The sequence below is a fragment of the Benincasa hispida genome, chromosome 11, assembly GCF_027475165.1.
Source record: "Benincasa hispida cultivar pf3 chromosome 11, pf3_genome.v1.1, whole genome shotgun sequence".
Taxonomy (NCBI): Eukaryota; Viridiplantae; Streptophyta; class Magnoliopsida; order Cucurbitales; family Cucurbitaceae; genus Benincasa; species Benincasa hispida.
In genome coordinates, this window is record NC_143488.1 from 7,502,307 (window position 1) to 7,527,768 (window position 25,462).

Below are 25,462 nucleotides of genomic sequence, written 5' to 3' on the forward strand. Positions count from 1 at the left end.
GAGATGAGGTCACTGCACCACCATGGTAGAAGACCTTCTTCAACCTCAAGTTTTTCAGCAAAAAAACTATCAAATGCATGCTCAATTCTCAGTCCAATCTTCTTCATTTATTGTATGACTTTCATGCAAAATGAATTGTTGCATGAGTTGCACCTCATGCTTGGAAGATTGACTAAAAAACATGGTGGAGTATGTGTGAGCTACTTGGTTGAAAGTGGAAAAATCCCACTTTTGGGATTTCCCATTTTCCAACTCTTTTCAATTTTTTATTTACTAATTAATTTCTAAAATCAATTTTGTTTTCAAAAATAAAATATTTATTAATTTTACAAAATTAATTCATTAATTAATTTTCTAATAAAATAAATAAATAAACAATTTAATTAATTCTAATTAATCCAATATTAAATATTAAACTAATTTAACACTAATTTCACCATCATGAATCCCTATTCATGAATTTAATATCTAAATCATATTTAAATATTAATTGATTCTCCAATTTCATTAAATTTCAAAATTAAACGTGTAATTATATCACATATAATTACTAATTCTCTTAATTCTAATTTCAACATTTCAAATTAACTTATCATACTGCTCTAAGGCTAATCCACTTGTGAGCTAGTAGAGGGACCTCATGGACCTACATATCATGGGCTTCAACGATCCGAGATTAATTAGCTAAACTCTTTATATCGAATTAAGCCCCATTCGTCAACTACTGGGTCACTTCATTAAAGCCCACAGTTGCACTCCCCTCACTGTAGATATATTATGTCCACTCGATATAACCATGATTAGTAGGTTAATCCTTCACAGGTTGTTCATAATAATGGCTGGGTCAAATGGTTGTTTTACCCCCGAGATTACCTCTTGTTCCTTAAGTTCCACTGATCCTCTAATGAACAATTGGTTTGCGATCTGATTAACAAACTGAGTCCTTCTCGGGCCAATGAGAAGGTGGGGCCCCTTGTTCAAGACCCGAAGTCAGCACTTAAGGGAAGAACCTCTCTACTATCCCTGAAAGCGAGTAGGAGTGAGTTCCATCTTGCACCCTATGTCTCTAACTATCTACCTGGTCTTAACCCTAAAATGGAGATTTATTGAGCTGGCATTGTTGAGCCTACCCTCACCTATGCAAATCTAAGGATAATCTCGAATAAACAGGGGTTCATAGTTAGCTCGGGATTAAGGTCAAGTTACCTAGGCCATCGCTTTGAAATAGTCAGTCTTAAATAGTAAACAACGTTATAAAGTAAGAGTGACTTATTTCGTGGTCCAATCTTATGCAAACTCATTGCACATAACGCCCCCACTCCTCATGCCATAACATGTACGAATTAGGATCACTTCGTCTGTAGCATTTTACAACTCCTTGTAACAACTACAGAGTGAGCCGCATCCGATAGTGTTACCAGAATAAGGCACCCAACCTATAGACCATTTTAACTATTTACTCAAATCTGGTCCACTTTTATGTTTCTACATAAAGTTCAAGCATTCATGTTATAGTCATGGATCTTTTAGTTTATTGGATTTATTTCTAAAATGAAATAAGTAATTCATATATTCAATGACAACTTATTGAATTTCCAGAATAAGTTTTATTGTTTACAAACCACGAGTTTTAGGACATAAAACCCAACATGTTCAAGTCTACAAATTAGCACTTAAGGGAACTACTCATTTACATATCCAATACAGGAAAAAGTGAATTCCATATTGTGAAATTACGTTCTCAACTTCCTATTCGATCAAGTCCCCAAAATAGTAGGCTTATGGAGTCGACGACGGAGCGCTATCACCCATGTAAATCAAGGGACGAGCCCTAATAAACAAAAGTTTGTAACTCACCCAAAATTCAAATCGAGTTACATATGATCATCATGTCAAATATTAATTTCTTCAATTAATAGAGTTACAAAGAGAGATTAATTATTTTGCAGTTCATTCTTATACAAACTCTTTGTATAGGATGCCTCCACTCGCATGTCTCTTCATGAACGACTTGGACTACATCATTTGTAACAATTACAAAGTGAATCGTATCCAAGTGTTATTAAGATAAGACACCCAATCTTTTCTATATACTATAGACCATTTAGGTTATTACTTGAACCTGATTCACATGTATGTTAACTACATACTATTCAAGTCTCATGAAATAACCTTGGATTTTTATTGTAATTGATAATTTATTATGCGTACTTAATGATTAAATTCAATACTATGTAAAACAATTAAAATTACAAGGCTCTAGATCATAAATCCCAACATGATATTCATCGTCTATGATATTTGAAGGGAATATCACATTAATAGTGAAAGATTTAGTCTCACTATTATGACGATTCAACTACGAGTAAAGATAAAAATCTATCATTGATAAATTTACTTGACAAAACAATGATATACTTCCGTTGGTGATACATCTACATGACAAGTCAATTATTAACATGACTTACCGATAGAAAGATATTGCATATAAAATGACAAGAAAATATCATAATCTATCAGTGACATATTGATATTTCACAAGTCATATTAGTCTATTGGTGATAGACCTTTGGGTAAATATTAAAATTTGTGGATTGTTAGGTTGGGATAATTTAAACTATTATGCATATTTAATTTATTATGCACATTTAATAATAATCCATTACAATAAGCCTTGTAATATTTTAATGGATAACTTATTATGCGTATTTAATAATAATCTATTATGCATTATAATGTTTGTATTTTTAAACCTCTACCTTTAATATTGTTCTCAAATGATTTTTTTTTTTTTTTTAAAAAAAAAAGACACCAAAGTAAATATATTTAAATTCAACATGCGAAATAATTTTTTTAAAACATAAAAGCTATATATTCCAGGACTAAAATGAAATAGATGCAAAAGTTTATAGATGAAAAATAAGATTTAAATTTATAGGTCAAAATTACGAGTTGGGACCTTAAACTTAGTGGATTGTGTCTAATAAATTCATGAGCGTTTAAAACATATATTATAGAGTCTTCAAAACTTTCAATGTTGAATTTGATAAATTTCTATACTTTAAGAACATCGACAAACTTCTAAAGTAAGAAAAAAGACCTATCTATCACTTTAAAAAAATCAAGAAGTTTATTATTACTTTTTTTAATACAATAAGTGAGAGTATGAGAATCTAAACCTTCAAACTAAAAAAATTATTACATATCAATTATCACTAAGTTACGTTGAATTTGATAAATTAAAAAAATTATTTTATATAATTTGGAAAGTTTCAAAATTTAACCAAATTTAAAATTGAAATGGTGAATTGTTTTTGTTGTGGCCCATCGTGTGTGGTTCATTAATACGTTAAAAAAGATTATGTAAACAAAAAAGTGAGATAGCTTAGAGACAGTGTCAGGCAGAGAAATGGACCAAAAATTTTAATAAATGGCAGTCATAGTAATAATAATTTATAATTATGAAGTTTAAAAAGGGGAAAAGAAACACAAAATGGAATAGAAAGAGAGAAAGTAGGTAAAAGCTCAAGTGAAAATCATGACCTTATTTAAGTGACTTATGGCCCTATCAAGTTGTCCTATTCATTCATCACTTATTATTATAACATATAAAAATATGAATGTTCTGAAATCTTGAGCTGCCACCCAATTAAATTCCACATTTAATTTGATGTGTAAGTTTTGAGCAATCTCATCCCATAAAGACGAAGATATTGAGAAAAAAAGGACAAACTTTAAAACTAGCTTTGAATTGGTAGTTGAATTGGTTGTAAAAGTCAAATGTTTTATTTGTGGTATAGTTTGAATTGTCGAAATTGTTCATCGGTAAAATTTTCTACCACTATAAATTTTACCTATTTTAAGAATAGTTTGAAGTAAAATAATAATAACAATAGTGTCACTAAATGATGTGTCAAAATGAGACGGAAAGAAGTAAAATATATTATTGTATAGTACTGTGAAACTTATGTTCCATTTGGTAACTATTTCGTTTTTGTTTTTGGATTTTGAAAATTAAGTCTATTTCTTCATATTTTCTTATTATGATTTGCATCTTTCTTGAGCATAAGAGTTGAATTTTCAACCAATTTCTAAAAAACAAAAACAAGTTTTTAAAAACTATTTTTTTTGTGTCAAAATTTGGTTTGGTTTTTTAAGATACGAATAAAAAGTAGATAAGAAAACAATGAATTTAGGGGGAGAGGAATGTTTATATGCTTACCTTTCAGATATAATAAAATGAACCAACTTATTTACAAGTATAACAAAATTTCACTTTTTATTAGTGGTAGACATATACCGATAGACATTGATATTTTGCTATATTTGAAAATATTTTTAGCAATTTTGTCATTTAAAATATAATCCTTCTAAAAAATTAAAGAAAAAAGAAAACCAAATGATTAACATACCTTATTTTAAAAAAAAAAATGAGTTTCGTATGGAAAGTGTTTCCTTTTTAGAAATAAGTTTTAATATTGTACATGAATAATTAATAATGTCAACATTATATTTATGGTAGTATATTATTGTCTACTTTTAAATTTGAGTTTATGCCTTTTAGATTTTGTTCAAAAGATTTTAAACCAACAATGCTGTTTGGGAAATTTTGATTAATGTGATGTTTGAAAAATAGATTCTCCCATTAATGAGGGCAATGAATGTGTTTACTCAAAGAAGTTTGAGAATGAATGTTTGATTAATTTTTGCTTGTGTGGAGAGGACATGCTTATAATGGGTATCAATTATGAAGTCATATATATAACTTAGAAGTACAACAAATAAAATGCTTACAGGTAACTCTGTTATAAGTTTTTAATAAATAAATAAATATTGACTTTTAAAAACTTTGCTCAAAATAGTACGAAACTATCGATTTATATCTCTAAACTTTGTAGAGTTGTATTAATTAATTTAAACTCTGGATTTTTGTAAGTGTATCAATTTGTACTATCTATTATTTTTTGTATGAAAAAACTTAATGTGAAACTTATAATTATATCAATTAAGCCTATAGATTCTTAGTCAAAATTTCTTACGAGAATCGCTCATTTATTTATTCTAATTGTCCATTTTGTATAATTGACAAAAGGTTGAGTCCAATCGAGCAGACCTTATGATCCGCATGAGGCGTAAAGCGAGGAGTTGAGCCTGATCTGACTCGTTAATTGGGTTGATTTCTTTAGTAACACGATTTGAAATGAAGGGATCGGAACTAGCAATGAAAGCATTTATTGCCTTGCATCCTGCGATTCGATTTTACATTAAACAAAATCTTTGTACTAAATAAAATGAATAAACACGTAAATTAGCATGCTATTGAGGAAAGAATTAGAACGATTTTTACTTTTGTAGATTCCCCAAGTGCCACAAACGATCCTCTCCAAGGCTCTATTGAATGGATCTCCAAACAGTCTTCATCACGAACAACTCCTTGAGTGATCTCGAACGCTACCACAAGAGTTACCTCGTTATTCTCTAAGATTCCAATAGAGGGATAGATAGTATCCAACTATTGGAAGAGGGAGAGGAGAAAAGTGTTTCGGAGAGTTGAGAGGATTTATGACTTAGAGAAAATTTTACACAATGACGCTAAGGAGTTGTATATTGTTAGAATTTTTTTGCAATTAAAGTGTGTATTGTCAAAGGGCCATGGTGAGCCAAGCATCTTTTCCAATATATTTTTCTTTTTTTATAATTAATTAAATAATATTTACTTAATTAATTAGCTCACTTAATTAAATAATATTTATTCAATTAATTAGCTCAATTAAATAACACTTATTTAATTTGAACAATTAAATAACACTTTTTAATTTTGATTTGTACAATAATTAAATAACTATTTATATATTAAACCCAATTTAATGTATACATTTAATTATTATATACATCTCATGTATATGTGCAAAACCTCTTTATTAATTAATTCTTTGTGAATCTAATTCATTTAAATTAATTAATTTGAATTTTATTCAAATATTACTTTCCAATTTGATTATAGATCACGTCCATAGTTAATTATATATTAATCATATTAATATAGTTTCCGCAAATTAGTTTGAACAATTCAAATTATCTCTATTAAGTATTCTCTAGTGAGCTAACGATGGGACCTGGTAGACCTGTAGATCAAAAGCTCCAACAATATGAGCTTAATGGATAAACTCATTAACTAAGTTAATCAATATTCGTTAACTGTGGGTACACTCCACTAAAAACTCACAGATGCATTCTTCTCACTACAAATATATTTCTGTATCCACGGATATAGATTAATACCAGCAAGTTAGTCCTTCAAAAGTGTTCGTAACTTCAACTGGGTCAAATTAAAATTTTACCCTTCAGTTACCTTTGGCCTCTTAAATACCAGTGCTCCTCTAATGACCAATTTGTTTATGGTCTAACCAATAAACAGAAACCCGTCTCGGGTTAATGGGAGGGTAGGACCCTTTGTTCAAGTCGACACCACTTAAGGAAACACTCATCTACTTACCCTCAAGAAGGGAAGAAGTGAATTTCATCTTTTATTATTATGTTCCCAGCTCTCATTCGTTCTTGTCACCAAAATGGTAGACATATTGGGTCGACGAACTGGCCACCCTCACTCAGGCAAATCAAAGGACAATCCCTCATGAATAGAAGTTCATAATATATTCAGGATTAAGACTAAGTCGCCTAAGTCATTCTATTGAAATAGAAATCTAACTAGTCAACGATGTTACATCTAGTGGTTACTATTTCACGGTCCAGTCTTATGTAAATTCGTTGCATAGGATACCTTCACTCGCGTGTCACCTATACGAACATGTTGGATCATTACATGGTATTACCAGGATAAGGTACTCAGCCTTATCCCTATACTATAGACCTTTTAGGTTATATCTAGAACATTGATCCTTGTATGTCTCCATATACAGTTCAAGACTCATAAGGCAACCTTGGATGTTAGTTTATTAGATTTAGGGTTATATAGACAAAATAGACAACAATACAAACAATAACATTTATTGATTTAACACCTATAACTCTTTATTGATGACGGTCAACTAATAACATTTACTATCTACGAGTTTCAGGACATAAAACCCAACATGAACATCAGCGACGGAGACATCGTAAATATCGTTGACGATCTGACTTATTTGAAGGGTCGACGGGACATAGGATATCTGACTAATTCTTAGGTTTCCAGTAAGGCTTGCACTCAATCCCATAAAGCCACTTAAACAGATTTTGAGACAAAAGTATTGTTGGGACAAGGTCGAATCCATTTTTGTTCAGACCTATTATTGACTTACTGACCCCCAAACACCGGCAACTGTAAGAGCAGATAGGAGTGCTTAGAATTGATTTCCAAGTCATATACTATCAAATGACTTGAGAGCATAGGGTAGGGAATGACTAAACTAATGTTTGTTGCATGAGCGAATTCAAATCATCTTTTTTTGCTTATCGCTTTCTCGGGGCTCTTGCGACTTGGGTTTCTAGTTCCATCTCTTCTCAAGAAACAAGTGGGCTATTTCTTTACGAAATTGAGAGTTCATTTGCTTTTGGTTTAATGTGGTATCGGTAGCTATAGCTGTTTTTCCAAAGACAGAGGGAGTGAAGCCTCCATGAGCTATGGCAATGTTGTTGATTCTCTCCTAATTGATTGGACCGTAGGTGCGATGATTTACTGAGAATCAATACATTTATGAATTTCAAAGGTAATTGTAACTAAAGGTCTAAATTGATTGACCTATGAAAATTTTGGATTTCAATTGACTCAAATCATAAGTTTCACACAAAATTGGTCGAACGAAAACTGGAGGATGATGTAAATTGATACACTTATGAATGTTTAAAATTTAAATCGATACAATTATTAGTTCATAGTTTTAATTGATACAACTCCAAAATTTAATGATATAAATTGATATTTGCCTAAATAGTATTACAAAAGGAAAAAAAAAAAAAAAAAAAAACACTTTTAGTCCTTTATCTTTAGCTTGTAATTTTTTTAAAAGTCCCTTTAGATTGTACTTATCAAGTATCTATTTAATTTTGTAACAATTTGGTCATTGCACTTAAATTTTAGTAATAATTGAGCCCATAAACGTTAGTATATTACAAAATTACTTCACAGCCACGAAAAAAATATTAAATTTGTTTCCTATACTAAATTTTAAGAACTAAATTGTTGTAAAATAAAATGATAGCGATTAAATTGTTAAATATTTAAAATTGAGAAGAAATAAATTATTATTTATATGAAAATTTAGGTATCTATTATTCTGCACACCTAGTATCCATTTATATAATGTTTGTTTGAGTACAAACATAATGTTTGCCTCAACCAATCTATATAAACTAATATATGCATACACATACTTGAAGCTACATTTTTTTAAAAATAAATAAATAAACAAACATATAAACAATTAACAGCACAAACTAACTATAAAAATAGAGTTGTTTTCAAATATAAAAAAATGAATCAATTTATTTATAAATCTAACTAGACATCATTGTATATTAATAATAGACACTGAAGACGTTGATATATATCTATCAGTATTTATCGCTAATATTGATAAACATTGATAGACATCTATCAGGATTAGTGATAGTTATTGATAGATGTCTATTAATATCTTCAATATCTATCACTAATATATAATGGCATTTTTTTTTATATTTGAAAATATTTTAAGTATTTTGCTAATTAAAATAATTACCCATAGAAATATAGGGAATAAAACAAAACATTTTGTAACTTTAGTAACCACCCAAAACAAATTCTAGTGTAGAAACTAAAAGGTACGTTTTGAAAATTTATAGTTCTGAAGCCCCACATTTGAAAAATTAAAGAATTTTACAATTATAAGATAAAAGAGTTATTTCCTCCATTTTCAATTGGTTTTGAGTTGAAATCCACCTTATCAAATGACCAAAATGAAATTTTAAATTAGAGTTGAAGTATACAAGATAGGACTATTGCAAAGTAGATAATTGTAAACAAGACTTGCTATATGAGAATTTAACCAACAAATACTTAAATACATGACAATTAAAAAGATGCAAAAAAAAGAGAACTAAATATGAAAATAAAATGAGATATATGCTTATTCTCAAGATAACAATTTAAAAATCAACTAAAGTGTTTTAATGAAGTTTTATAAAATGTTTAACAAGAAAGGTTTTTTTTTTTTTTAATTTAATTTTTGACATGAATAAGAAAGTTTATTATCTATATAAAAAAGTTTGTCTTAAAATAAACTCCTTTGTCATTTTCTTCTTTGGCCAACTTTTTCCATGTGAGGGCTTTGTTGAAAGAAATATGTATAAATAAAAAAATATATATATATATTCAACCTACTTTTGAGGGCATCTCATAAGTGAAACCTTTATAGAAAGTATTTGTTTCAACTTTGAGTACTAATATTCCTCAAATAAAACTAACCGTTTGGTATTTTATAATATGGGGAATTAAATTATTTTTTTTTGAAAAATTTTGATTAAGAAAATATTTTGTGTCAATAAAAGCATAGCTCAGTATAAATTTTTAATATCAACTTGAGTTAGATGTTTATTTTCTACTCTATGTATTGTCAAAAATAAAAGTATTTGATACGATACTTAAAACTTAAAAAAAAACCTATAATTTGTATAAAAAACTCTCAAACGTTAATAATTTATTTGGCTTTTATTTTATGTTTTTTAAATTAAAAATCTTAATCATAATATACAAAATGGCCATTGTTTTTTGTACCTAAATTTTTTTTCAAAATATTTTAATTGTTTAGAAAAAGCATTGATGTTGATTTTAGGTAAAATTGAAACTTAAAAGTGACTGGTGCAAAACTAAAATGAAATAAACTATGCAAAATGTCCATAATATGTTTAAAATTTTGTTTACAATATACATACTTGTTAATTTCAATTCAAATTTTGTTGGAAAAAAAAAAATCAATCCGAGGCATAGCATTTTGAGAATTTTAATTTTACTCCTATATTTTATTTTTTAATTAAACATTTTAATGAAAATCTCTAACAAAGAGTAAAACTAAAAATTTGAAAACTTTGCAAGAAAATTGAAGCGAATCACAAATATAAAAAACATTTCTCCTATGTTTTTATTTTTATAAATACAAAATTAATTTGTTAAACCATAAATATATTCATTTCAAATTCAATATTACAATTATGGAGAGGAAATTTAAATGTAGAATTCGAACAGAAAATAAGCATACATATATATAAAATAAAAAAAGATTTTCAAAAATAGAAAAATATAGAAAATTATTTACACAAACTTGTAAATTTAATCATTTTAAATTTCTATAAGTTTCTATCATCGATAGACATTAATAAACTTCTATCGATCTTTATCAATGATAAACTTTTATCTGTTTCTATTACTAATAGACACTTCTAAAAGTTGATTAGTATCTATCAATATTTTTTTTATTTCTATAAATAGTGATATTTTTTCTATCCGTAAATATTTTCATACATATATCATCCTACAAATGTGAAAATCTTTTTTTTTTTATTTGGTTAACATAATAAATTTGGAATGGTTGGTTTAAGTTTCCGATTTTGTTTGAAGGAGTAGATGTCATATGATAAACAAAATCATCTCATACAAAAAAACAAAACAAGATTTACGAAAATATTATTTTCAAACAAGGATGTTACAAAATACGATATTCAAATCAACATGAACATAATTTAAATAATTAAGGTCCATTAATTATTTGATTATTTTTTATTTTAAAAATTAAGCTTATAAACATCATTTTTATTTATTACTTTTATTTTCTATATTTTAAGGGTATTTTCAAAATTAAAACCAAAATTTGAAAACTAAGATTCCGTTTAGTAACTATTTCGTTTTTTGTTTTTGGTTTTTGAGAATTAAGCCTATTTCCTCCCTATTTGTCATAATGTTTTTGCATCTTTTTGAATTACAACGGTTGAATTTTTAACCAAATTTCAAAAAGAAAAAAAGATATTAAAAACTATTTTTTAAGTTTTCAAATTTAGTTTGATTTTTTAAACTATTGGTAAAAGTACATAATAAAGGAAGAACTTCGAAGGTGAAAGTAATATTTATAAGCTTAATTTTCAAAAATAAAAATCTAAAACCACATGGTTACTAAATGGGGCCTAAAAACGTAGGTTTTATTTGATAAATATTTGATTTTTGGTTTTAAATTTTTGAAAATTAAGCCAATACACACCATTTCCCACCTCTAAATTATTTGTTTTGTAATCTATTTTTCAACCAATATTTTCAAAATCAAATTAAGTTTTGAAAATTAAAAAAAAAAAAAAACAGTATTCGTTTTGTAACCAAACAAGGACGTAGTTTTCAAAACTTATTTTTTATTTGAAAAATAGCTAAAAAACAATTAAAAAACTTAAGAAATATGAAATTCATAAATAAGAAATGGTGAAAAAATAAACCGACCAAATAATTATTAAACGGTGAAAAAAAAAAAAAGAAAGACTTAAATCTCCACCTTAATTCAACTAACAAATAATCTTATTCCAAATGAAAAAAAAAAGAAAGAAAAATACCTTTATATTAATATTTAAAATTTCATTTCAAAATTAACGTGTCACATGCAAAAGAAGAAAAAAAAAGACTGACAAAGAAAAAACCCATCGCATTACCGAAACTACCCTTTGGTCCAACGTTCCATTTCCATATCCATTTGAATTTCCCCTTGCGGGCCCCACCCAGAAAATCCTCCTCCCTTATAAAACGGCTAAAAACCGTTGGTGGCATTCTTGTAAATTATTCCAACTGACAAGGGCAAATTAACGGAGGAGCCGAAATTTTTCGGTCTTCGACACAAGAGAATATCGCCGCCCGAAATCAGAAGAAAAGCTCGAACCCCCACATTTCTGTTCCCTCACTTTCAACCCTAACTTATCTCAAATGACCTTTTTACCCTTCCCAACATTTGAATTTCGAATCTATCTCCACGCCATTTCCCACAATCTTTAGGGGTATAATCGGAATAATAATTTGAATAATTTTATTTGTTGTTATTTTATTTTTATACATCTATTAAAGATGCATAAGTTCAAATTTTTGTTTTTTTGGGATCTCACTCCCATGAACGTTATAACAAAAAGAAATGGAAATATAAAAACCAAATTTTAAAATCATTTTTTTTTTTAAATTTAAACTATCATTGGAGTTTTTTTCCCTTCGTTAAGTTTAATTGCTTGGTTATGTATTTACATTAATAGTAAAGAAAAATTAATTTTCACAAAAATGCATTATTCAAAACAGAATTCTTATTTAAAATATTATATAAAATATTATGACAATAAGTTAAATTTGTGCTTCATTGATAAGAAAATACAAGTTATAATAATAATACAATTACATTTATCTACGGCTTGTAATTTTTGTTTTATTTCTTTCAAATAAATTGAAATATTTTATGAAAGATGTAGGTGCTTTTAAATTATGTTCAATTTCATCTAAACAAAAAAATATTTAAAGTTATGTGTAACCAATTAAGCTTTGAGTTTCCAAACATATATTTTTGAGTTTGATAACATGTGTTTAAGTCAAATATATAAAACATCATTTAACAAGAGGTTTTTAAATATATTTAACTTATTACTAGACGATGAATGAAATTAGTGATTAGAACTAAAATAATTAGTAGGTTAAATTCTAAACTTCGTCTCTAAATATTTATTTCTTAACCTCTAATTTCTATATCTGAAGTACAATTTTATACCAATCGAGTTAACTATACTTATTTTAGTTTGTTTCTAAAAAGTTTATATACGTGTTTACTAGGTCCTTAATATATTTAAAAATCTTAAAAATAAATTCAACTTTCAAACATGAAATTCAATTTTGTATTTTATAGTTATGTGAATTTTTAGAAATTTTCAAACAAATAAAAAAATATTCGTAAAATTATTTGACATAAAATTAAAAATTTAAAGGTATATAATAATTTTTTTATTTAATAGTTTCGAGATAAAATAAAAGAAAATAATCGAATGTTTTGAAGGATTTAATTAGAAATTTTAAAGAGAAATTAGTTTAATTAACAATACTGCTGAAAATATTCACAAAAATATATCACAATATTATAGGCTACTGCGATAGATTATTATTTGTGTCTATCACGATATTACAAATAGTAATTTATAGTCGTCTATCATAAATAGATTGTGATATTGTGTTATAATTTGTGAATATTTTGATTCAATTTTTTATATTTGAAAATAACCTTAATTAAAGGTTGAAATAAGATTTAAAGCCAAAATAAATAATGAACTTAAAATAGGAAAAAAAAAGAAAAAGAAAGGTAAAATAGCATCATTTCTTTTTGTTAAGCCTTTTGAGAACTTGTACATATTCCGCATTTAGAGTTTGTCCCCATCGGTTATTTTTCAAAAAGAGAAAAAAAGTTATTTTCTTTTTTTCCTTTTATATAAATATAAATAAATATATTTTTATGGGGCAATAAATATTAAATTGATTCGATTTTCTATAGATTTTCGCTACAGTGAAGAAGGCAAGAGAAAAAACCCACGCTCCCCGTCTTCTTCTTCCTTCTGCTACAAATCGCTTCTTCGATTTCTGAACTTAGGGCTTTATCGGCGAGTTTTCCAATACACATTGCTGCTGTTCCTTGTTTAGGAACAAGAAGGCGATCGCCATTCCATTCACAGCGGAGGTGAAAGTGAACAGTGAAACAAAGGAAGAAGAAATGGATGAGGAAATGGAGGTTGAGCCGGTTGTGTTTGAGGCTTATGAAGTTGACATTGAGTATGAGTTTGATGCGGCTAGGTATTTTGATTTCACTCGTGAGGAGAGTTTTGATGAGGCTTGTCAAGCTGAGCTCTGGTTCCAGTCTGCTGGAAGTTACCCTCCTTCTCGTGAGTAATGTTTTTGGTTTTTTATTGGATTTTATCTGACTCTTTGTTTGTGTTATTGTTGGAGTTTGTGACTTGTTTTTGGTTTTTGGAGGATTTGATGATCGTTTATTTAAGGGATTTTGTTGACGAATCTGTTATTGAGATTTTCGTTTCTTTATTTGTTTATACTAATCTTAATGATGTTTCATTTTCGTTGTTTTAGCTGTTGATTTTGTTTCTTTGATTTCTGTGGTGTAAGAAGTGTGTGAAGGGGGACTGGAATTTGTGATTTTCTTGAAATGTTTGTCATGTGGAGTGTGTCAAGCGATTAGCGAACTTGAATTCATGGTTTTCTTGAAATAGTATGTGGGATTTTCACTGGGCTCATTTCGTTTCTTTGAATTTCCTTTTTGTTTTTTGTGTCAGCGTTTGTTGCGAAACTGTTTCTGATGGAAGAGTGTCTTTTCGATATTCAAAATGCATCTAAGAAATCTGAGGACCAGAATAACACAGTTGATTCACTTAACGGTGGCAGCCAAGAAGCAAACAGAGGTACATTTCTGGTTCAATAATCTTCTGTCTTCTGTTCATCTCTGCTTTGATATACTATTCTGGTCGGTGGTTGATAATAACAAATTGTGAGATTATCTTGTAGATTGCGAAGGAGCAAACAGAGAAATCTTCACCAACTTACGGGATGGAGACGTACAAAAAATTCACAATCAACAGCTTCAATTTACATCAGGTGATCTGTCTGTTTCTGAAGTAACTAGTGAATGTAAAAGATGAAATCAAAATCTTTGATAAGCTGCATTTTGCTTTTTCAAATATGATCCCCCCCTTTTTAGCATTTTTTTCCCTTTTTTGTTTCTGTTTTTCAGGATCTAAATCATACAATCATCTATCTCTGAACAAACCAAAAGTCAAACCCCCATCTTGTGTCAAACCATCTAAACCCCGGGGGACTACTCTGATGAAACCAACAGCAAGCCACTTGGCGAGACAAAATTTGCCTACTCAACTTACTGATATCAAGTGAGTGCTACTGATGGTGTGCTTCATTTCATTTTCTTATTGATGATGTATATAGGCCAAAACTTCTTCTATTATTGTTGTTTATTATCCTATGTTTTTCTTTGCAAAATTTCACCAACCTTTTCATGTTGCACAAACTATCAGGAAGGCTACTTTAACTTGTTTGCAGATTCTTGTAATGTACACAATTGTCACAATGCCCTCTGAATTTGGCCAGAGTGGTCCTTTATTTTTTGAAAAAGCCTATTTGGTTATCGAGGCTAGTAATATGATTCTGTTCAATAAATTCTTCAAACAGTAAATGAATATCGTGTATTCTTTCTTCTAGTAATGTTAGGTTTGGATTTTTAGGTTGCAGAGAGTACTTGTTAAAAACAATGAGACAAGTGTCTGTAGTTTTGGGATCGAAAGTCAAGCTATCAAGAAGCAGAAGCTGGATGGTGGTCACTCGCGCAAGGTACATATGTTGTACAATATTTCATCATCTCCTCTTTGATCTGTGATTTTGTCAATTTGACCTGATAACTTCCACTCTATACATCATCAATATTTTCTTATCACCATGAATCATAAAATTTCTTTTGTTGGTGTACTTCCTGAAAAATCTGTCCTTATTTTTCTGATATCCAATTCCATTGGAGAGTGTTCTATTTCCTCCTTTATTCTTTCTATATTTTTGGGTAACCCTCAATATTTTTAGTCGATGTCTAATCACTGTTTTAAAAGGCATGTTTGGTTCTAGGTATGTAAGGGCACCTTTGGGTGTTTCGAGTGTCAATTGAGATAATCTCACTCAAATGAGCAAATCGTGCATCTTAGTAATATCACCTCGGGGTTCTCCCTCATTTTTTCTGCAAGAATGCTCTTCTTCAATTTCTTCCCCTCTCTTTTTGTTTTTGTTTTTTTTTTTTTTTGTTTTTAGAGAAACAATTTTTTTGACAAACAATAATATGTCTATTGAAATATTCTGCTATGCACCTAACTTTGTATGAGTTCTAATTTTAACTTTGCATACAGGTGAATGAAATAAAGCAGCAGACTAGTTTAGTCCACAAGCTTCCCAAAAAGGTGTGCTTTTTTTTTTTTAATAGTTATTACTACTATTATTTTTTTTAATCAGCTCTAACCCCTTAGATAAAGTTCATTTAAGAAAAAATGAAGTCCTTCATGATAGCTTCCAAATGACCAAATAATGTTAACATGTTCTTAGAGGTAAATGCAAGTGTGTATCTCCAAATTTTTGTATCTTAAACTGTAATTTCTTTGAGTTTACCATACTACTGTATGTGTTATTCAGCCTTTTGTTTTTTCTTTGCCTGCACTATTCTTAAGTCTGATTTGATGTGGATTCAACTGAGTCTGGTTTCTAATTATTATGGTGAACAAGAAATCTTCGTGTATTATCTGCAACTATATAAGTATATTCATGTTTTGGCAGGATGGGATTGCTGATAAAACTACTTTGAATGCCAAGCTGAAGATTACAATTCCTAGGCAGCCTGACCTTGAAACAGCCCATAGGGCACATAGGACGAGGTTGGAAATTGATACTACTTTAATTTACTTTATTTAGATAAATGTAGGTCCCAGATTATTCATAGGGGGTTTACAGTTACTTAAATTGCTTTGATGTCAGACTGAAAAGTAGGGTGGAAGAAGATTACGAGATAACAACCACTCGAAGGTTTAGAGCCCGCCCGTTAAACAGAAAAGTTGGTACTTGTCTCCGATAATAATTAGTGATTCATGAATTGCCGTTTCCTGTTTGCTGATTGACGATGCATGTCCTTTCCATATTGCAGATTTTAGAGGCTCCATCACTTCCGCTCCTAAAGAAAAGCACTCCCAAATTGCCTGAGTTTCAAGTGAGACATTTTCCTGTCATGTTCAATGAGGATGCATTATAACAAGTGTCCTTGAAGAAATATAAAAAAGCAGCAATAAAATGTAGAGTGAGATGCGATAGGCTTTTATACTAGTCCTCATGTTGTCTTTTGTGTTTGTTGCCTTGCCTCTTAGGAATTTCACTTGAGAACGTTGGAGAGGGCCATGCAAAATACTTCTGCTGTTTCATCCTCAGCCTTTCATCATGATTATTCTGACATTACGGTCACTAGAAATATGGAGTCTAGAAGGTATTAAAATGAAAAAGAATCTTGTACTGCTCTCAATAAATACAAATACTGACGTTCTTTTGTCACAGTACTGATAAGTTGCATTTGTCTGTCTAGATCAAATGCCATTGATGATCAAAAGCATGATGAGTATCATGTAATGCAAAATTTCAAGGCATGTCCTCTTAATAGAAAGGTAAATAATTCCTTTATTTGTGCTTTGCGTGATAATGTTGAGCAATTAGGCTTATTTATGGCGTGACTGGTGCAGATATTTTCAAGTAAAGGTGAAATAGGTGTTTTTAGAAATAGCAAGCAAGAAACCACAATACCAATGGTAAGCTTTTATTTCTCCCCATATTTCCTTAATACACATTTTACCTTTCCTATTCCTAAGTCTCTAAGATGACATCATATTTACTGCATTCAGGAATTTAAATTCCACAGCGAGAAGAGAATTCTGCAACCACCAACAGAACTTTTCAACAAGGTACATATAGGTTAATTTTGTGTTATTTTATATTTCTGTATCATTAGTTCCAAGATTAATGTGACTGTTTCAATATTCTTATTAGCTTTCGCTAACATCTCAACTCCATTCAAATAATGGACCTACAAAAGTTCCTCCCCGTCCGTCCATATCTTTGAAGGTATTAATTCATTTTCATAACTTCAAAGTTTCCAGTATTCACTTGGAATTACTCATATTCATCTTTTTTTAGAAATTTAAATTTTCTAACCATCTAAAATCTTTTATTCTCGATCTTTTTGGGATAAGAGCTCAAAGGAAAATAATTTGGTGTTGTTTCAACCAGAACATAAGGTAAATGCTATACCTCTTTTTTTTATATGATTTTTTCTTCTTGTACAATTTCATTTTAATGCCCTACACTTCAAATTTTATACCCTCATTAAAGGTTTTTTTTATGGGCTGATAAGAATCTGCCTTCACTGGTAGAAGCAAGGTTTTTCTATTTGAACTTTTGTCTTATATATTAGTATTCCATTGTAGATAAGTCAATTGGTGAAAGAAACACCTCCATTTGTGGAAAAGCAGATTTATATGGGAAATAATGGATGCGTATCTGATTCCTACAACAACCAGTTGAGCGTGAGGTATTCCATGTGAATAATTGTGATAATTTTGCAATCGTCTTACCACTTGAATTTAACAAAAGATTAATCTCTTAACCATGCAGGAATCTGTGAATTCGCCTAAGCATTCAGAATTTGAAAGAGTGGTTTCCTTCTGCTGGGGCATCTGATTTTGGTTTCAGCCTTTAAACAGAAACCATTACATGATGTTGATAACAACAGTACAGAAAAGTTTCTCGAGCTATTTTTTCATCATAGAAATCAATTGAAGTCCATATAGTACAGAAAAGTTGCCTCTAGATTTATCTAACCAAGTCCTTGTGTTCCCCCAACTTGTATCCAAATCCAAATAAAAGCATGCAAGTTTGCCGGATAATGTATAGCCCTCATTCCCCCCTTTCCAGCTTCTTTTTATCCCTGACGTAAATGTATTATTCGCTACTCGAAAAAATATAGATACACAGCTTCATCTTCACAGTTACATCCTCATGTTTAAAACTTGCTAGACTCTTCAAACCATCAAATGGAAAAATCTGAGGTAGAAGGAAGTCTTGAACTGAGGCTTCATTATATATGTACTAAACTCATAGCTTCAATATTATGGAAACACTGCTGTGAATCAAGTCTCAATGTCAAAATAATAATGGTACCTGAGACCATATATATATATAAATATTAGTGAACTTGTTGGTTGAGGCATATTTTGCATTGGAAGCTTCAAAATGCCTCATCCTGTGCATCAAAATCATCCTTATTGTTGTTGTGTTTGGTAAGAGCTTGCTTTGTCCAGCGTTTGAGATCATAGGCCTTTTTGAATGGTCTTCTATCCTTGATAAGTCTCTTCTTTGTGATAGCAATGGCCAGGTCATTGGGGAACAGAGTCTTCCAAACAAAAGCATGAAGAAGAGTGGAGACAAAGAGAAGAGACACCATGGTAGAGGACATGAAAGAAAGGGTAAGTGCCAGACCTTTACTTACAACTGTAGGGACATGCTCTGCATACTTTATGGTTGCCACTGAAGCAGTTGTCATTGGAAATGTGTAAGACCACCAAGCGACTGAAAATCTGCAAGAAATTCACATGTTTTCAGGTATAATTATTATTATTATTGGTTCTCTTGAAATATGCAAATTCATCTCTGTTCAAATTTTCAATCAGTGATTCTGGTGTGATCCAAGGCAGTTTCTTGGGTTTGATGGAAAGGAATGGTGGTTTCAGAAATGGGGAAAATACAAAAAGTAGATTCTATGGATGCCCACCTCATTTTCTTCTTTTCTTTTATTTTTTTAATTAATATTTAAATAAAAAGTTGGTTAAATTATCCTGTAGGATCTTCGAATTTTCATGTTTGTGTCTAATAAGTCGCTAAACTTTAAATAACTAATTGGTCTCTTAACATTCAATTTTGTGATTAATAAATATTTAAATTTAAAAGATTAAAAAATGATTTTGGTGGTTGTACTCTATAGTCCGTTCAAATTTAGTCTATATACTTTCAATTACTCTTAAATTTAGATCCTATTATTATTGTTGATTTCTATGAACTTTTTATTATATATTAGCATTTTTAGTATAAAATTTTGGAACATATCTACATATTATAGTAAAATTATTATTATTGAACCAACATTTAGGGACTATATGTAAGATTTATTAGAATTTCAAAGATAAACTTGGATATTTGTAAGTACGAGGAGTAAAATTGTTGGTTCATATATATTAGCATTTTTAGTATAAAATTTTGGAACATATCTACATATTATAGTAAAATTATTATTATTGAACCAACATTTAGGGACTATATGTAAGATTTATTAGAATTTCAAAGATAAACTTGGATATTTGTAAGTACGAGGAGTAAAATTGAACAAACTCTAAAGTACATAGACTAAAATGTTATTGTAACCAATTTTTAAAAAATGTCAAATAGTTCAATAGCATATTAGAGATAAAATTGTAAGTATGAGGGTTTAGATGATATTTTTCAGAGTTCATGGACTTGTAAAAGGTGAAAGATCTATTTTTTAAACAAAGTCGAAGAGACCAAGTATGTAAACTAAAAAAATTAAAGTAGTTTCATCAAATATCCCCCTTTTTTTTTTTTTACGCATGGAGCTAAATTATCAAAGCCAATCCAATCAACATGTCACGTCAACTAACAATAACTATCATAGGTTAAAAAAGTTGAGGAATCTTTGAAAAGGAAAGGAAAGAAACATGTTCTGACCTGAATCCAGTGAAGAAGTTGATCCTAACAACAAGAGAAATGTAGAGAAACAAAGCAATGAAGAAGCAAGTTCTTGACAAGCCATCAAAGTCATCATAAATGGTCTGCCAAGCAATGCTGGCTGCAGAAGGAGCAGCGATGAACATTGAGTAAACAGGGTGCAGCTCCTTCGGCAGTGCCTCACTCGTCGGCAGTCTTTGATAAAGTGTCACAAACACTACCAAATAATGTGCAAACCCAACTGACCATAAGAACTTTGCTGCCTCCATCCACCCACATTTTGCTGCTAGTATTGCTCCGACGAAGTTCCCGACCACTGACAAGTGCGACGACGGATTCACCACCTAAAATATGAATAAATGATTAAATCTATCTTCGATCTATAAAGTTAAAACTTCCATTTTGGTAATAGTTTAAGAGCAATGATTAGATGCACTTTTCATGCATCTCTCTTTTATTACATAGCAGACAAATGACTACACAAAAATAAGTACAACTCAACTACCACTAAGTATTTTTCATAATTTAAACTACATTCGAACTTGATTCTTTTCCTTTCCAATTAATATTGCTATTTTTATAAGCATACGATTGGAGAGAACATTATTAAATGTCAAGATTTAAATCTCATTTTCTTTATTGAAAATTTAAGTTTATCTCATCGTGATACTTTCAACTTTCAAAATGTTTATCTATTTTAATGTCTAAAAAAAACACATTGTCCTCTTTTATCAAATAATTCATATATGTTTGGTTGTGCAAATTAACGTGCTAATGTGGGCATATGATGTACATTAGAACTTTTTTCCCCCCCTATTTTTAGATGAAGTCACATGAGTTGGTTGGAGCTAGAAAGCAAATGAATATTCTAAAGCTAACAAACATAACCTATAGATTAAAGTTTTTGAGTATAATGGTAGTTTACTATACTCACCTTACAGAGGCGTCGCTTCCCTCCGGACAACCATTGCCCGTAAATCTTGAGCTCGAGCAAGAAGTATGGGCCCATGAAGGCACACCAAACAGCTGGGTGAAGCGGCCCCGACATGAACCGCGGCGGGACGCTGATGGCAAGGAACATGCAGACGACCCAAGGGGCAAAGAAGAAGTTGACACGAACAGGATGGAAGTACTCTCTCCTAACAGCTTCAAAATAGAAGATGCACTTGAGAATGTAAGCCACTGTAACAGAACAAAGGGCAGCCGTGGCTAGGAGCCAAATGGCGAGGTTGATGAATGGGGAAATGTGAAGGAACTTGGTGGCGGGGCTCGTCGCCAAAGCCCGCCATAGCACGGCCTGGCTGCTGAGGCCGAGGCAAATACCATAGCATCCGATCGGGAACCGAAGAAGGAAAGGCCATTTTTCGTCTTTTGGGAGTAGAATGTCTTCGTAGTCCTACAAGAAAAACGAGGTTACAGATGTTTAAACAAAATTCTTGCTATTATGATATTAAAATCAAAAGCTTAAGTTAATAGATTATGACAAACTTTTCATTTTTTTAGTATAATATGAAAGGAGATTGAACACTTCTAATTTAATCATCATTAAACTAAACTTTTTTGTGGTAGAAGTATTTATTGAAACCGCTAAAACCGAACTGAAACCGAATCGAAGCCGAACCAAAACCGAATTAATATGGTTCGCTTCGATTTGATATATTTTCAAACCGAATTATTGCGATTTGGTTCGGTTTCAAATTTGAAACCAAACCGAACCGCTTTTTTAATAAATATATTAGAAAAAATATATATATATATATAATTTTAAAATATGAAAAAGTAAAAAGAAAAAAAACTAAGAAAATGGTAAAACCAAACCGAATATAATTTAGAAATTATGAAAAAGCATAAAAAAAAAATTAAAAAAAAGAAAAACATTGAAACTGAATCAAACATGTGGTTCAGTTTGATTTCAGAAAGTATAATTTAAAAAATTTGCTATTCGGTTCAATTTGAATCCCAAACCAAATAGAGGGAACCCTACCTTGTGGGTTGACTAAAATTGGTCCCTTTATTGGTTTGAATTATAAAATTTGTTTAGAGAGCTATTTTGATGACGTGGATGTAGGTTGTTCTCAATTGATCAAGAATGAAATATATAAGTTATTTATATGGGGTTATGGGTTATGGGTTAAATTGATGACGTGGATGTCGGTTAAATTGAGGTATTTATACTTGTTGGAAATAAGTTCTTTCATATGGAGTTATGGGTTTGATTTTTTGGTCTAATTAGTATGTTTTAATTCCTCATGCTTGAGCTTTTATTTTTTTATTTTTTTTTAATTAGTTCATATTGTTTTAAAGTTCTCAAATTAGTTCTTTATGTTATAAAAAATTTCAATTTGTCCATCATTGTTGGTATTTGTTGCAATTGGTTGAAGATAAAACTTACTCGACATAGTACTTATTACCTAATTAATATTTGGTAGAAACTGAGTTTTTATTTTAGAACTCTAACTAAATTTTCACCTTCACTAATTAATATTATGTGATTTGAATTTATCATCAACCAATTTTAATTTTTAACAGTGACGGGGAGATAAGGATTAAACTTGAAAAAAGATTCAAACATTAGATTGAAGATTTAGTTGTTTAGTTGATTGAAATAGTAAAGACTCTGTTTAATAACAATTTTGTTATTTAGATTTAGTTTTTAAACTTTGTATTGGTTTCTTCACGATTATTTTTAGTTTTTAAATTAATTTTAGATGCATTTGAATTTGTAATCTAATTCTTAAAATAAAATAAATTAAAAAAAACTATTTAATTTTTCAAAACGTAGCTTAAATTTTGAATACATTTTGAGATAGAAAATAACAATTTTATAAGTTTAACTTTTAAGAACAATTATATATATTTTTTTTTAAATTAAGTTCGCAATCACTACTTATCTATTCATAGCTTTCTATATTTTGTTATCCACTTTCTAATAAAGTTTTAAAAGACAAATCAAGTTTTGAAAAAAAAAAAAAATAGTTTTCAAAAAATTATTTTTCATTATTATAATTTGACTAGGAATTTTTTATTATTTTTTTTAAACAAAGGTGTAAACCAAAATTGATAAATTGGGAGGAAACATTGTCTAAATTTAAACCGAAACTAAAAAACTAATCTAAATAGTTATGTTGATCAATACATAAACATATTGTTATACCTTGACTTGATCAAGTTCAGGTCCTCTAAGAGCAGCAAAGTATCTTCCAACAGGAACACTTTTATTCACAGATTCATCCATTCCTTCGGAGCTTCCATAAGTTTTTTGAGATTGATCCATTTGATGATGATGATCTCTATGATCTTTCTTCAATGGCAATAGAGAATTTTGCTTACTAAGAGTTGATTTTGTTCTAAAGATACTAAAATCTGCTTTCTTGCCTTCAATAATTGTTGAATCAAACCCTCCGAAACTTCTTCCACTCCTTGGAAGAGCCATTCTTTCAATACCCTTCCCTTTTGAATCCCTACTCAGACCCGTCTCTAACGACATTTGTCGACCGAAACCCCCCGCTTGTGGCGGCGGCGGTCGTAGTCGATTATTATTGTTATGTTTCTTAGGCCGCTTCCCAACCGCATCGGCCAATGCAGATGTCATCATTGTTGGCCGAGCGTGTTCTTCTTCTTCTTTCTCCTCCTCTTCCGGAACTACTTCGTGAATGTCAACGAAATTAGGGTTTGCATGAGAAATGGAAAGAGAGGTTTGTTTTTTGTCCATTTTTCTCTATATTTGTTCGAAATTTGAAAGTGTTAGCAATGGGAAGATTATACATTATATTGTTTGAGTTTTGATAATTTCATGAGGTTCTCGATCTTATTGTTCACGAGAGTTTGGTAAAAGTAGGGCTTTGTTTTTTGGTAGGTGGAGGATTGATATGTTAAATGGAATTGAGACCAATGCTTTGGTGAAGGGATTGGGAGAGGGATATCTCGTGGGATGGCATTTATTGTTTCCTAGGTAAACATTTGTGGCCATAATTTTATGGCTCTACACTAGGTCGGTTCAATATTCAATTTTAGTTTTTCGATTAAAAGAAGGTTAAAATTATAAAAAAATATCTAGAAATCGATACCAACAGCAGTAGATAAATATAGCAAAATGTCACTATTTATTAGTAATAGACATCTATTAGTATTATGAAACTAATAGATGTTTATCATTGTTTATCACTAATAGATAATGATATTTTGCTATATTTGTAAATAAATGGACTCATTTTCCTATATTTGAAAAAAATCTTAAAAGGTACTCATTTATGATGTAAAAGATGACTTCTAAATAAATAAAGATATAAAAAGTTTCCATCCATTTAGGATTAAAAAAAGGGTAAAATATACACTTTTGATTATTAGGTTTGGAATGGGTGTCTTTTTGGTCCATAAGGAAACACTTTAGTAACTGGTATTTGGAAAATAGTTCTCAATAGTTTCTGAATTCAAATTTGACCGTTAGTTGACTAACAAAAATATAATATGGTAGCTAAATTGATTCGGAACAATAATTAGCGTAATATAATAAATTTGTCTTTCTTTCCCCTATTTTTTCCCCTTCATAGTCGTCTTGTTGATGCCATCGTTGCTAAACTTTGATATATTTTAAATTATTAATTTTCTTTAAAGTTTTTAAAGGAAAAATTATTTTTTGAAAAACAAAATATTTTCACAAGCTTATTCTAAACACACTATTAATTTTGGTAGGTTTGGTAGATCTCTCGCTCAATTTTGCTTCCTTAGTATTTGAGGAAAAACGAAGGGAAATGCAACTTATTATTATGTTGAAAAATATGAGTTTGGACCAAAATAAACTCAATTAAGTGGTAATTGACATGTATTACTTCTCTTCTTATCGTGTGTATTGTACTATAAAATCATGAGAATATGTTGCCATACAAGTGATTGCTCATTGACATAATTAATGGGTTGAAATATATGATATAATATTTGTAAAATTAGTACGTACTAAAGAATTTGTTTTTTCTAGAACATTTAAGAGTTTATTTTGAATGATGAGGATTGGAATAAATCTCTAAAATAGTAAAGATGAATATTGAAATACTTTGTCATAAACTTCAGAGTTATTTATATGTTTTCTTTCTAGTTCCAACATGG

At 29.8% G+C, this 25,462-nt stretch overlaps 2 protein-coding genes across 2 annotated transcripts; one reads left to right on the forward strand and one right to left on the reverse strand.

Annotated features, from left to right (window-relative positions):
• The first annotated feature begins 13,511 nt into the window (after nucleotides 1–13,511).
• On the forward strand, nucleotides 13,512–18,712 carry LOC120091924 (Cell cycle regulated microtubule associated protein). The gene is made up of 17 exons (XM_039050093.2): nucleotides 13,512–13,908; nucleotides 14,314–14,439; nucleotides 14,543–14,632; nucleotides 14,769–14,922; nucleotides 15,274–15,379; nucleotides 15,940–15,990; nucleotides 16,361–16,458; nucleotides 16,559–16,634; nucleotides 16,725–16,787; nucleotides 16,942–17,057; nucleotides 17,154–17,232; nucleotides 17,308–17,373; nucleotides 17,467–17,526; nucleotides 17,612–17,686; nucleotides 17,815–17,859; nucleotides 18,049–18,152; nucleotides 18,236–18,712. Exons 1-17 carry the CDS (start codon nucleotides 13,740–13,742, stop codon nucleotides 18,243–18,245), a joined length of 1,488 nt encoding a protein of 495 aa, XP_038906021.2. The 5' UTR covers nucleotides 13,512–13,739; the 3' UTR covers nucleotides 18,246–18,712.
• On the reverse strand, nucleotides 18,354–24,162 carry OZS1 (C4-dicarboxylate transporter/malic acid transport protein). The gene is made up of 4 exons (XM_039050092.2): nucleotides 23,514–24,162; nucleotides 21,294–21,755; nucleotides 20,360–20,703; nucleotides 18,354–19,197 (listed from the first exon to the last, which is right to left on the reverse strand). Exons 1-4 carry the CDS (start codon nucleotides 24,069–24,071, stop codon nucleotides 18,849–18,851), a joined length of 1,713 nt encoding a protein of 570 aa, XP_038906020.1. The 5' UTR covers nucleotides 24,072–24,162; the 3' UTR covers nucleotides 18,354–18,848.
• Nucleotides 24,163–25,462: the final 1,300 nt, after the last annotated feature.